We start from the raw sequence: 14,760 nt of genomic DNA, 5'->3' as shown, positions 1-14,760 counted from the left end.
TCACTGCCTACTGAAGTAACACTGAAACATCCTAAAGCAGAGCAAAAATAACATTGCAAATGCAGCACACCGTGCCTGGGTGGCATATCTCCTCCACTCCCCATCTGCCCTTTCCATCTGAAATATCTGCTATATTGTGAGTTTAGAACCTGATTTCACTCCAAGGTTTCAAATATGTTTTCAAAGAATTTCAACTCTTTCAACATTGTCCCTTCCCAACTCCAGCTGATTTAGGGTTCTCAAAAGAAATTGTGGAGGCTGGCAAAGTTCTAAATGTAGGACAGTCTTACATGCTGGAGACCCAGGGAAGACTTGATGTTACAGCTCGAGTCTAAGGACAGTCTGCAGGCAGAATTTACTCTTCCTTGGGGAACCTTAGTCCTTTCTCTTCAGGTTCCTAAGACTTCCAATTGCTTGTTTGAGACCTGCCTACATTATGGAGAGAAATCTGCTTTATTCAGCGTCTATTGGTTTAAATGTTAAATCTCATTTTAAAAAATACCTTTAGAGTGACATCTAGTTTGGTGTTTAACCAAAACCTAGGTAGCATGGTCTAGCCAAGCTGACATAAAATTAAACACCACATTAGCCATTACCTGTATAGTACTTAAGATTTGTCATGTACATTAAAGGTTTTGAATATTGCAGTTCCCTGGTAGCCTAAGGGAGAATTTTACTTTCAACAGATTCTCTTGACAAGTTGTCATTTGCCCCTTTTGGAGCACTGGCTTGTTGACAGTATGTGGGACATGAGTCCTCGAGGATGGAACTGTGCCTTCAAAGGGAGTTAGACACCAGCTAGAAGCTCTTCCTATTTTCCCACAAGGACACTTCTTCTATCCTTTGGCCTTGCTTCCTCCTTAATCTCAGCTAATGAGTCCCTCTGATGGAAATTACTGAAGGAAGTAAGAGAAGGAGCAGGTGTAAAGAAAATTACAACACAGCGAAATGTTTGTGAAGGAGGGCCACTGTGACCAGTGCAAGTGGGACAGAACCATTGTTCTTGACACATGGAATGGAAACAGAGAGAAAGCAAGTGATTATGGTAATAGCTGAAATTATAAGTGAAGAAAATCATGAATGGTGTCAAGTTCAAAGGAACAAGGAGGGAAGTGCAAGAGTAGAGTGAACAAGCAGAACAACTCAGAAAGATACATTCAATTCAAAAACCAGAAGCACATATGTAGAACTCTGATTTTTACTTTCATGCCAGAGATAATCTTTCTGGGCTTCCCTCTGTCCTGCAAAGGAGAGGAACAAATTTCACAATGTCATATGCCATAAGTGAAGGAGCAGATTCGATAAAGAGAAATATCACAATGCCAGTGTCAGCAAGAGTGAGTCTTCTCTCATCCCAGGGAGAGAAATTCCAGGGCCAGAGCAATCTCGTGAACACAGTTTGGGTTCTGTTTCTAATGGAGGGAATCCTTTCCATCGTGGGTCATCCTATGCACCTTGTGCTATAAGACAAGTGTAAAAAAGTGGCCACGTCATTAGTGAAATAAGCAGGCTCTTTGTTGCCAAGATGCCTGATTTAAGGATGATGAGACATAGGGTGATGAGAGAAACTATTTCTGTGAGCTAGGGAAAAGCTGCTGTATCTTTTAAGGTCCTGGCCCTTCTGAGAAACTCTGATATTGAGAAAATGAAGAAGGACAATCTAATTCCTCTCCCAGACTCTTCCAGTCTAGCTAAATGTTGACTTTTTCCATAGAATAACAACTCTAGCTCAACAAGGAAAGATCACGAGTAGGAAGGGTAATTGGGCAACTGGCCACATAGATCTGCTTGGCAGCTCTTGCACTTCCTTGATCTATGTATAAAGAGCAGGCTGGACACTGGGGACCGCACTTTGCTAGGACGTCACGTTCTGTCTCCTCCAGCATGTACTCTCTCCAGCTCCTGCTCAGGCCCAGCCCTGCCCTTCTGCTCCTGGTTCTCTCTCTGCAGCTGGGAACCAACAGAGCTCAGGACAACAGGTGAGTCAAGCCTTTTTCCTCCTCCCAAAATACTTCTCGGGGTGGGCTCCTCTCCTAGCCTGGAAATCTGTGTATCTTTTTCCGAGAAGTTCCTAGTTCTCGTAGAAAGGCCCACCAATTCCCCTCACATTTCCACTGGGTGCTTCTATGTTGCTCATAGAAATAAGGCTCCCAGTGTACCCACAGGCTGTAATTAATAATTAGTCTTGCTTTAAAGGTCTGATCCACATCCTGTCCACTTTACACCTTTGGTACTTTTCTGCTCAGTAAATTTCACCTTCTCATACCTTGCCTCCTGGAAGAGAGTGCTTAGCGGGTCTGTAAGTGCCAACAGAAGCTTTGGGCAGGTTTGGCAGGATTCTCTGGAGGATCAGAGGCCCTAGTCACTGATCTTTGGGCCCGTGGTCTGAGGTTAAGCTAGCCCAGCAGCTTAGACAACCTTCCTATTCTGAAGCCTGAAGTGAACGCAAGGACCACTCGTCTCCCAGCCACACTGGGGTCTGGGAGCACAGGTTCAGAGGCCAGCTCACTGAGGGCGCATGTGGAAGGAAGAAGGAAAATTGGGGCAAGCAAAATGAAGTCGGGAGTGGACCAGGCTCTGGAGAGAAGCAGGAACACTCAGCAAATCTTGGGAGTTTTCTCTACAATAGTGTGGTTTAAAATGCTGGGTTTCTGGACTGTGACTCTGGTGGTACCTTCTGGGGCATGACCACATGTCCCGACCTGAGGAAATCATTCAGGATTTTGACAAACTGGTATAACGAAGGCAGGTTCAGATTTCCCAGGAAACCCTGAATGGTTCAGGTACAGATGCCACTCCACTTAGCCCTGAACAGCAGCAAGTTGTTGAAATAAGCTGTGCTAATTAGGGTGACCAGTTATCCCAACTTGCCCGTGAATTTCTTGGTTTTAGCACTGAAAGGCCCTCATCCCAGGATGCTCCTCACTGTTGGGCAAACTGGGATGATTAGTCATTCTAGCTCGTCATCCTATCAGTCCTAAATTCATTTACAAATGGGAGGAATTTTGAAGACACTTAAGTCTTCACACCCTCTTTCTGTGCACTGAGCACTAAAGCAACAGGCACAAAAATGGAATCTCTGAAGCCTAAGATGCTTTGCCCTAGGAAAATGGTGCTGTAAAACATTGTAGGCCAAGAAATTGAACTCCCTCTTGTCCCACCCAACACCAAGGGAGCTTAGCCAAAGGTTTCTGGGAAAAAGAAATTAACTCTCCTGGCCCCAAACCCAGTCCTCATTGACCAAAGAATACTTGCCTGGTCTCTTTGCCTTCATTTCTTTTCTTGCTATCAGATTGTGGTGTGTGACCTGAATGTAGGGTGATATTTAAAGTTCCCAAACATGGCCATATGTCCAAATTCCCTGAAGAGCCAAACAAAAACAAATTCCTAGACCCCACCAAGAACCGAAGAAGGGAGACCTTCAAGGATGGTCCTACAAACTCCTCCAGTGCATTGAATATTTGTGGTTTAACAAATTCTGTTGATACGGAATTTTCTACTAATGATGACCTGAACCATTCCACTCAGTGGACAATTTGCAGAACCTGTAGGATTTTACTAGGAAAGGACATTCGGTATTGTCCTTTTATTCTTTTTTTTTAAATTGTCAGTAGAAGGAAAGACACTCAGTTTTAAATAAAGTATCCAAATTGCTTTTTTAAACAAAACTAAATCTATTCAAAACAAACCAGCCAACCAAAAATAAAAAATTCCCAGGGAATACTGATGCACAGTGACTGATCCAACTCCCACCACCTCCTTCCCCTTGTACCTTCCCTTTGCCCTCTGCCCTGATCAATGTGCTCACTCTCTCTTGATCTCTGATCTCTGCCCTGTTTCTCTCTTCCCAAAACCAGTCGAAAGGTGGTACTAATGAACTTTCAAATGCCCCAAACAGCAAGAGCAAATGAAGAGGTCACTGCGAAGCTGAGAGTAGAAACACAATTGAGAGAATGTATGGTGGTAAGTAGGGGCCTGGGGAAATGAACTCGAGAAAAATACAACTCTTTAATTATGAGTATGATTATATTAGCCTCCCATTTTTAATGCCATATATTATAATTAATAATGACTAGCAATCCTCATGCTTCCAGTTCTCATGTATGTAATACCACTTGAGCCTAGAACAACTATCAGACCTCAATGCAATGACTGTTCTCATTTTACAGATGAAGGACCCCTGGTCCCGAGAGGTATAGGAATGATAGAGAAAGAAGGAGTGGGCAGAGTGAAAAGCATGCTGGGAGGGAAAAGCGACCAAAAGCCTAAGAGCTGGTGGAGAACTGGTAAGAGTTCTTCCAAGGTCCTGGATCTGATAGCCTGAGACAAAGGGTAGGAGGAGGGCTCCCGGAAGGAACACTGCAGCCCCGTTCAGTAGGTGAGGCAGGTGGGGAACAGAGGCACCCTGCAGAGAACGTGCAGGATATGACTCCTCCTCTTCAGTGAGCCCTGAGCAGAGACCCCCTCATCTCCCCCTTCCTCTGCCTTTTTGGTCTGTCATCAGAAGCTGATTCTTGTGCCAGTCTCCTCTCCCTGACAAGGAGCCCACACTCTCCTCTGCCCTTCCTCCCAGTTCAGCAGCTGTGGGAGGGAGGTCCGATCCCTGCACTCACTCAGAGGTTTCCAAATGGCAATGTGCACAAGACTCACCTGTGTATCTTCTGGGCCATGAGGAAAAGGGACTCGTGCAGATCTAACCCACAGAGACTCTTTCCTGGGAAGAAAGTGTCCTCTCAGGTGTTGTCATAGACACACAATCTGACCCTTGTTAACCACCTCTGTTCCAGAGCCAGGACCCACGCATCCCCACCTCCTTCTGAAAGGACACCCTCTCAAGCAGCACAAGTATTTCCCTACAGCTTGAGTTTCCTAACTCAAATTAGATTTAAGGACAATGATTAAGTAGAAAACAAATTTGGGAGCATGAGGACTACTATCTTTAAAATACATCCTAGAGATAGCCCATGCTTATAAGAGAAAGATTTCTGATCATTAAGCAAATAATTATACAGCCACTTGGTCAAATTTTCCTATTTACTCCAAGAATATGAACCATGTATGTTGATTTGGGGTGGGAGGGAGGCTGAATCATAATTTTTAAATTTTGTGTTTTGTTTAAACACATTACCACAGATGACCAAGAAAATTTGAGAATGTGTATATGAAAGTTTTGTGATAATGGCAGTTTCTGGTGGTGATAGATATTGAAAGTCCATTTCCACCCGAGAAAGTGACAGGCATAAAAAAATGTGCTTAGTCAACAAAGTGACATGTGATATAATTTTGTGCCACTGTGATTAATAGGACTATGTTTTAAGAACAATGCTAGTACATGAAATGTACTACCCAAGGACGAGTAAAGGACAAGGAATTCCCCAGAATAAATGATACTGCAAATTAGGAAGACTTTATTTGAAATTTTGTTAGTTCTGATTAGCCAATTTGTTTGTAGCTTTCAATAAAAAAATATGTATAGCTATAAAAACACCTTATTTTTAAAACTTTAAGAAAATAAAATTTTTCATTGAGGTATAGTTGCTATACAATTCTGTAATATCTTTCTATGTTGACAGTAACTACACTACTTGGGGTGAGGATTTAGTAAAGAAAATAAAATTTTTTATATGTATGAAGTTTCTAGCATCTAATCCTCATTTTTTATCAATTACAATGCTTTTGCAACTAAAATTTTGATCAAGTGAGGTATTAGGATGAGAAATATAAAATTAAAATTAAATAGATTATACCCTCAATCATATATTTGAAAATAATGATTATATAATCCTTTAAGGTTGAAGAAAATTGGTAAACCATGGCACTTAAACATTTGTGGTCTGGACCATGTTGCTGGTCTCATTAAGTCTGTGAACACTCATCAGAAAACTGCTTTTAAATACAGAAATAAAATTCATTGGATTACACAGGAAAGCGACCATATTAAAGAATAGTGATAAAATTACTAAAAATAACTTTGTGACACAGTAATACATTTTCTTTATTGACACATTTAGCTGAAAAGGCAATATATTTAAAATGTAAATAGGTCAAACTTTACTTTATGAAGACTACCTATGTGACGGCTCCTGTGGCTTAGCTTGAATAAGTACCTTAACTGCACTGGCCTTTGACAACCAGCTGATTCTAAAAGATTCTGATATTTTTGTTTGACTACTCAAGTGCTGAAAATTCTGATTCATGAAGATATATACCGCTATAAAGGGAATAAGAAGGTAAACAAGGCAAGGGTAAGCTTTTCTAAAAAACACCAGGATCTCCAAAGTATGCTGAGTACAGTTCCAATGGGGTGAACACTCGACTTCACCATCTGGGGCTGACAGGCCCCTCGGTGCAGAGTTGCCAGGTACCTGGACGAGCTGCAGGAGGCGGGACATGGCCCATGACTGTGCAGCCCAGTGATGCCACTGTGTTCAAGGTAGTGATGAGACCAAACAGTATTTCCAGCCACCTCAACCTGTAATGTGGTAGGAACCTATCTCTGTTTCTCCTTGTGATAAAATCACACACATGACTACTGCCCTGTGAATTGCTGACAGTCTCACCATGGAAAGAACGCTCAATCTCAGTGAGAGGTTAGTAAAATGAAGATACAATTTCTTTCTATCTGCATTCACAGACTGACTGAATTCTATTCACTGACCCCTGTAGGTCTATAAGCACCAGGATAATATGCCCGTGTGAACACTAACTAGACAAGTGTCTTGATGCTGATGAAACTCACATATGCAATGCTCTAGGATCTTAAGATGAAAAGGTCCTAAATTTTAAAAAAAAACCTACCTTCAAAAATTTAATCGGTTCATCCAACAGCCAGGTTTGTTAGGTATTTGTTTTCCTCTCACAACTAAGGAAATGAGAGTAAGAGATGTGGCTCTAATTAGCAAAGATCACTAAGTTCGAGAGAAGCAGAGCTGGGCCTTGGTCACGGTGTGGCAACATGGCCTGGCTTTGGCTCCCACACCCGAGCAGCCTGGCTGTGGTCACCCCTGAGAGCCCTGGCTGGGGAACCGGGCAAGCCTGCTCCCCAGATGAAGGGCTGTCCCAGGATGAGTCCTTCTGGCCCTGTGAATTCACTTACCTCTTCTTTCTGGAGCCCAGACCCACACTGCTAACGCAGGAAATTTGAGGATATACGGACAGAAAACCTGACCTAGACTTCAGCTCCTGAACAATTCTACAAGAGTGGGACTGCCCCAGGCCTCAGGCCATCTCCAATCCTGCTCTTCAGTCAAAGAATGTCCTCTTCTACCTCCTCCTCCCCCAGATTAACACTGTGTCTACCTCCCTCCCCAGATTGAATGTCGCCTCATAAGCAACCTTCCAATGGAGGGACCTTTTACATACAGATTCACTGGCTGCCTCTGTGAAAATGTTCCAAAAACCTTCTACTGGGACTTTCAGACCAACCGTAAGTATAGGAGTCGTCCAAGAGAGGAATTCGCCACCAGGGAGGGAAAACTGAAATGTGGTCCAAATCTGGAGCAGAACCTCAAAGCAAAAGGATGGAAGAAAGGTGAGGGAAGAAGAGCAAAGAGTAGATGCAGAGTAAGCCCAGGCTCAAGAGGTGAGGGGGGTGTGGGAAAAACTAATCAAGGAGAGACATTTGAAAACAATCTGGGGAAACTGAGTCCCAGCCGGGAGGTACCTGGCACTAGTAGAAAAGCAAAGGGGTTAGAATGTTGTCAGAGATGACCTTTGTGCTTGTCTCCTTCAGGCTCTCTAAACATAGCAGCAGTGGTCAACATTACTCGCCAACAAGGTATCTGCCCTAACAATGAAGCAGTCACACCCATCACAGCAAACCGCTTTTACGTCCTTGCGAACCTAACCATCATCTGATCTTGGCGGAAGCCCTTGTCTTGCCATCCATACCCACCTGTCCAGGTGGTTGCCTCTAAAGAAACTTGGCTGAAGCATCTGCTGTGATCTATAAAATAAACTGCTCACCAGCTTCTCTGTGTTCTGCCGTGTCTTCTCTCCAAAATCTATCCCAGAGGAGCTTCAGGGTATCCAGAATTTCTAGCACTTTGTTTTCAAAGTCCTTTTACTGAGGAGAGTTTATGAGTTATCAATGCCCATGAAAAGGGAGAGAAGAATTAGAGGAGAAGCCATTCTCACAAAGATGGGAAGTTGTGGCCCTAAAACTATAGTAAATGAGGGCAGAGATTAAGCACACCCAGGCTCCCTACTCCTTGGTCTTTCTATATCCCACTGCCCCTCCAGGAACCACTTCAGAAGCCAGGAGATCTGAGCCACCTTGCATATAGCAGAGTCAGGGGCAGAGTGTGGTCCTGGAATAAACAACAACATTCTATTCCATTGCTTCTTTTCAACTGGTGAAAAACGATGGACTAAGTGATGTTCAGGGACACTAGGCTGCAAAGGAGGCATAATAGGCTGAAGATCAGAAAGGCCCAGAGGGATTCCACTAAAGACACCCAACAAGAGAAGGGGAACACGAGCCAGGGTCATGGGAGACAGCATTCGGGCAGGTAGGCTAGCAGGCACCAAGAGTCCAAAACATGAAATGGTGGCATGTTCAGGGCAAGTAAGCCCTTTGATTTTAGGCAGGATTAACAGCAAACCAGGTGGGCTAGAGAGGAGGCTCAAAAGAGGACAGGAACAAAATCACTGTGTTTGGGCACAAAGGTGTGACCAGATCCTCTAGATCCCTGATCCTAAGTGGGCATCAAAATCCAGGGCAGGGAAACACAACCTTGAGAAGGTCACGTAATATAGTAAATAGAATAGTAGCAATAATACTGAACAGGTGCCAAAAATAAGCTGAATATCTTACTTAACTGCTTTATAACATGCCCTATTAAAAACAAGATCCATGTTGCAATAGTTGGATGAAACTTGAGGGCATTATACTAAGTGAAATAAGTCAGAAAAAGAAAGACAAACACCATATATCATTTATATGTGGAATTTAAAATTCCAAAGTCATAGGAACAGAGTAGAGTGGTGGTTCCTAGGGAACTGGGGTTGGGGACCTGGGGGATGTTGGTCAAAGTGTACAAACTTCCAGTTACAGGATGTATAAGTTCTAGGGATCCATTGTACTCATGCTGTTTACAGTTAATGATACTGTATTTTATGCTTGAAAGCTGCTAAGAGAGTAGACCTTAAATATTCTCACCACAAAAAAGAAGTGATAATTATGTGATGTGATGGAGGTGTTAACTAACCCTATGGTGATAATCATTTTGCAATGTATGTGTATAAAATCAACACACATTGTACACTGTAAATTTACACAATGCTGTATGTCAATTTATCTCAATAAAACTAGAAAAATATTTTTAAATAAATGACATTTTTAAAACCATGTATGTTGAGTATTTATTCATTCAATAAATAGTTAACAAGTGCTTATATGTGCCATTACCTACTTTAGGTACTTGGTTTTATAGAAATGAATTAGGAATTTTTCATCCCAATCTTACAAAGCTTATATTCTTCATGGGAGACAGACAATACACAAATAAACAATATTTCTACAGTGATTCATGGAAAAACTGAGATGGGAGAAGACAAGAAATGTACACATAGCCAATAAGTAGCAGAGCTAGGATTTGAACTGCAGCACCCTGGCCCAGGGGCCCATGCTCCTAAGGTCTGTACTACATACACACACTCCTGTCCGCCCTATGTGGGCCCCTCACAGCCTCCAGCAAAGAGCATTTCAAAATTGCACATTTTAGCTCCTGCACTAGTTCTATGTACAACTTCGCCTCCTGCAGTTCCTCTGTCCTCCAATGCAGCTAGAATACTTGATTGCCTAGAGCAGCAATTAAAATACATAGAGAAATATATTTTGGGCTACACATGTAATTTTGAAATGATAGTCAAGTCAGAGAGACTGAGTACAATAGCTTGGGTGACAGCAACTGTCTGGTAGACACAAATGTCAATCCAGGAAACATGTGTAAATCGGTCAAGCATATCCATGTACTTTATCTATGGTTCTGGGTGTATGGGGGGATTGTTCAGTTCCTGAGGACACCTAATTTTCCACTCTCTCTGAAGAATGCCAGCCCTTAGACAAAGCCAGCCCTTGACTGTCAGGGAAGGAATCATAGTATTTTGCACTGAAGCCATATCCAGGGTTTCCATGTCCTGCTTCTTCAACCAAGTGAATTAAGTATTAGAGAAATGAAAGTGGCATTATTATGAGAGGCAGCCAATCATGGTCCACCAGATAGAAGTAGGGGCAGAATCATGGCATAGCCAAGCCAGATCCTGATTTCTTCCCCAGGAGTCCAAAGTCAGGAGAGAACCTGGCAAATATCCAGACTTCTTTGCATAACTGCAGAGACACATGTATGCACACCAAAAATAAGCAAACAAACAAACCAAAACCTGATGTTGGGGAGTCAAAATGGGCAGGTTTTCTCCTTGTCATATACCCGAGCAGAACAAAAAAGGAAAGACTTGCTGTTACAACTGAGTAACCCTTTCAGAAGCCATCACAGGTCATCACAGACACTTTGGGGCATTATGTCTACTATAATGTTACAAACACACAAGTCCACTTTTCCCTCCCTATACAAATATGACAATGGAGCAACTGGCTGTTCTGAACAGAATTCAAGGAAATCAGAAAACAGAAAAGCTCAGGACCAACCATGTTTCCTAATCCCTGTATCTGCCCATGTCTTTCTCTGACAGGTATTGCTGGCTGGATATTGCTCAGAGGTCCAAGAAGCACTGCAGATTTGACTTGCATAAAATGTAACTCACTCTTTAGTTCTTCTGCAACCCAATCTTCTCTCTATGTTCTCCATTTTACTTTGCCAAACAAGGCCAGTCACATGAGGCCTGGGGTGTCCCCACCTTATTCTTTTTATTATGGCTCTTTATGTTACCTTTCTTATCTCCTCCATGGGGCTGTGTACTCTTTATTGAGAATCCTGTTGGATGATGTTTTGAAATATAAACACTTTTAATTCTTAGTATTTACTGTTTTATCCTATGCTCCTTTTACCATTAACATTGGACAATGAGGTCAAAGTTGATATCCTCATGAGAAAGCAAACACAGAAAACAAAAAGACAAATATTTGGCACTTGACTTCCAAAATGCAGGCTTGAAACTCATTTAAAAAAGATGAAGTTTCAAAAAGCCAATGAAAGTGAAACCTTTTTAAGGAAAAAAATTATTTTTGAGTCTCAAAAATCTGAGCCCAAAGGATTCACAGCATAAATTTGATCCTCAATAGAGCCCAGGAAGAACACATGACAATGGAAAAAGTAGTTTGTCCACACAGAGGAAATAAATGCTGCTGGCTACTGAGGGAAGGAGAATTAGAGGAGAAAATAGAAATAAGTAGCAAAACAATTGAGTTGGAACTGGTATGGATTTCTAAGAAAAGACCTGCATTAGTCAGGGTTCTCCAGAGAAACAGAGCCAATAGGCTATATATAAGTATATGTGAGGATATTTATTATAAGGATTGGATCACATGGTTATGGGGGCTGAGAAGTCCCACAATCTGCTGTCTACAAGCTGGAGAACCAGGAAAGTCAATGGTGCATAACTCAATCTAAGTCTCAAGACCTGAGAATCTGCGGACAGATGGTATGAGTCCCAATCTAAATCTACAAGCCCCTGAACTTCGAATACTGATATCCAAGGGCAGAAGAAAATGGATGTCTCAGCTCAGGCAGAGAGAGGGGGAGTTCACCTTTCCTCCACCTTTTTGTTCATTCAGGCCTTCAGCAGATCGGGTGATGCTCACCTGCACTGGTGGGAGCCATCTTCTTTACTCCATCTACCAATTCAAATGCTAATCTCTTCCAGAGACACCCTCACAGACACAACCAGAAATAATGTTTTACCAGCTATCTGGACATTCCTTAGCCCAGTCAAGCTGACACATAAAATTAACCATCACAAGACCCTGTCTGATCCTCCCTCTTGGCAGAGGGAATCTGTACATCCTTTATCATGGCTATAGTCTAGATAGAAAATTTGCAGAAAATCATGCATATGGTCAGAGTACTAAAGAGAGGACATCTAAATGGATGGAAGGAATGAGTGAATATGTACATCACAGTATGGTATATATAGCAAGCTAAGCCAAGAATCCCCATGCTTCTCCAAAAGCTTTGTAGAAAAACTGAAGGAGCCAGCAGACCAGAAGCTGTTTCTCAACTGGTATCATCACAAGAGAGATTGTGAGTCCCTTATACTTGGAAAAGAAGGCATGGAATGCCATCTAACTAGATGTCATGAGATAGAAGCCATCTCAGTCTGGATTCCATGAAAGCAGGTACCTGAGACAAAGACAAGTGTGCAGAAAGTTTGTTCAGCAATGTGATGCCAGGGAAGCAGGAATGAGGAGCTGGGTGAGTGAAAAGTAAGTCTTCATTGTCAAGTGGGTAACTACTCCAGGAGGCTGGCTGATCAACTGCCAAGGAGTTTCTGAGACACCTTATGAAATGTTTCTCAAAAATATTCTCCCAGAGCATAAAAGAGGAAACCATTCATCTATTAGCTCTTATTACTAGATTTACTAGAAGGTTGGTTCCTTTGTTTTTCTTTTAAATCTAATTATAATTGACATACAACACATCATAGTGGTTCAATATTTTTATACATTACAGAATGATCCCCATGATAAGTCTAGTTACAACCTGTCACTATACAGTTATTATAATGTTATTGACTATATTCCCTATGTTATACATTACATCCCTGTGATTTATTTATTTTGTAACTGGAAGTTTGTACCTCTTAATTTCCTTCATCTGTTTTGCCTACCTCCCAACCTCTCCCCACCCTGGTAACCAATAGTTTGTTTTCTGTATCAGTGAACCTGTTTCTGTTTTGTTTCATTTGTTCCTTTGTTTTGTTTTTTAGATTCCACATATAAGTGAAATCATATGGTATTTATCTTTCTCTTTCCTGATGTATTTCACTTAGCATAATTCCTTCGGATTTTGCATAAGACAGAATAAGTGATTGGAGTAAAAAAAAACAAGTTGTATTAAAAAATAAAAAGAAAGAAAATGTGTCTTGTAAACTATGAAAGTTGTACCTGCTGCATTTGTATCTGCTACTGCTGCTAGAACACCCCCTATCTTGGTGCTTAATAAATGTTTACACATTGAGCTGACTTGGATATTCCTCTCCCAGGTTAGCAAATGCATAAAGATGACAGTGAGAGTAAAGCCTTGGTTTCCTCCAGAAAATCAGAAAGGTTGTCAGTGGCCAAAAAGTTGAGAAGCTCCAGGAGACTGTGGTAACTGCTCTTTGAAACCCTCCCTTTATTTAGGGGTCCAGATGATCCTAACAAGAGTTTTCCTTAAAGGAGCCATTCTAAGATCCTTGGGATGGTATTTGAGTGAGATACTAGCTCATAACTATCACTAGGAAGATCCCCAAGTAAGGTTTAATTCTTCACATATCTGGGCCAGTTTTTAAATCTTCGTCCTTGACCTGAAATACACAAATTCACCTGTTCCTTAAGTCAACTTTCTATTCAGCAAATATGCTCTGAGTGCAAAACATATTCCAAGCAATGTTCTAGGTGAGAAAAATCATATATGTTATTATCTGTGCCCTAAATTATTATTCTCATGTGACTCTTATTGACAGTTATAATTATTTTCAGAACAGTTCTTTAAATCTACAGTCCTAAGGTATTAAGAATTTATTTATTTCCTGACAAGAATAACCACATTACCACTAATGGAGGTGGTGAAGAAAAATCCTAACCCATTCACTCAACTGTTTCCCAACAACTACAATAGGTTGAGGCTGTTAATTCAAAGAGAAGGAAGGTAAACTCAAAATACCAGTCATTTAAAAAATGATTCAGTATCTGGGGAAGAAGATAGTCTCTCAAGCTATGGAGGTGAACAGAACAACATCAAGACATATAATAATTAAAATGGCAAAGATCAAGGATAAAGACAGACTTTTAAAAGCAGCTAGAGAGAGAGAAAAAAGATAACATACAAAGGAAAACCCATCAGGCTATCATCAGACTTCTCAACAGAAACCTTACAGGCCAGAAGGGAGTGGCATGATATATTTAATGCAATGAAGCAGAAGGGCCTTGAACCAAGAATATGATACCTGGCAAGGTTATTATTTAAATTTGAAGAAGGGATTAAACAATTTTCAGATAAGAAAAAGTTAAGAGAATTTACCTCTCACAAACCACCTCTACAGTGCATTTTGGAGGGACTCCTATAAATGGAAGTATTCCTAAGGCTAAATAGATGTCACCCAAGGGCTAGACATAGAGTACATAACATGCAAAGAATGGAGGAGGAAAAAAAGAAAAGAACCTTTAGGTTGTGTTTGTAATAGCACACGAAGTGAGTTAAATTAGACTGTTAGATAGTAAGGGAACCATGAACCTAAAGCCTGCAATGGCAATAAGTACATACCTATTGATAATCATCCTAAATGTAAATGGTGTGAATGCACCAATCAAAAGACATAGAGTCACTGAATGGATAAAAAAACAAGACCCATCTCTATGCTGCCTACAAGAGACTCACTTCAAATCCAAAGACATACACAGACTGAAAGTAAAGGGACGGAAAAAGATATTTCCATCAACTGACAGGAAGAAAAAAGCAGGAGTATCAGACAAAATAGACTTCAAAACAAAGAAAGTAACAAGAGACAAAGAAGGACATTACATAATGATAAAAGGGTCAGTCCAACAAAAGAATATAACTATTATAAATATCTATGCACCCAACACAGGATCACCTACAT

The 14,760-nt window shown here is 41.2% G+C and overlaps 1 protein-coding gene across 1 annotated transcript; it reads left to right on the top strand.

Moving 5' to 3' along the window:
* The first annotated feature begins 1,818 nt into the window (after positions 1-1,818).
* PIP (prolactin induced protein) lies at positions 1,819-7,970 on the top strand. Its single transcript, XM_036994590.2, has 4 exons — positions 1,819-1,979; positions 3,858-3,963; positions 7,312-7,426; positions 7,733-7,970. Exons 1-4 carry the CDS (start codon positions 1,885-1,887, stop codon positions 7,855-7,857), a joined length of 441 nt encoding a protein of 146 aa, XP_036850485.2. The 5' UTR covers positions 1,819-1,884; the 3' UTR covers positions 7,858-7,970.
* The last annotated feature ends 6,790 nt before the right edge of the window (positions 7,971-14,760 follow it).

Source organism: Manis javanica, chromosome 6 (assembly GCF_040802235.1).
Source record: "Manis javanica isolate MJ-LG chromosome 6, MJ_LKY, whole genome shotgun sequence".
NCBI classification, from domain to species: domain Eukaryota; kingdom Metazoa; phylum Chordata; class Mammalia; order Pholidota; family Manidae; genus Manis; species Manis javanica.
This window is presented reverse-complemented; position numbering and strand designations above follow the sequence as displayed.

Excerpts from the sequence above, each read along its gene's own strand:
- PIP (XM_036994590.2), top strand. The coding sequence starts at position 1,885 with ATGTACTCTCTCCAGCTCCTGCTCAGGCCCAGCCCTGCCCTTCTGCTC. Across the intron at positions 3,964-7,311 it reads AATTGAGAGAATGTATGGTG|ATTGAATGTCGCCTCATAAG; the intron begins GTAAGTAGGGGC and ends CTCCCTCCCCAG. Across the intron at positions 7,427-7,732 it reads CTGGGACTTTCAGACCAACC|GCTCTCTAAACATAGCAGCA; the intron begins GTAAGTATAGGA and ends TGTCTCCTTCAG.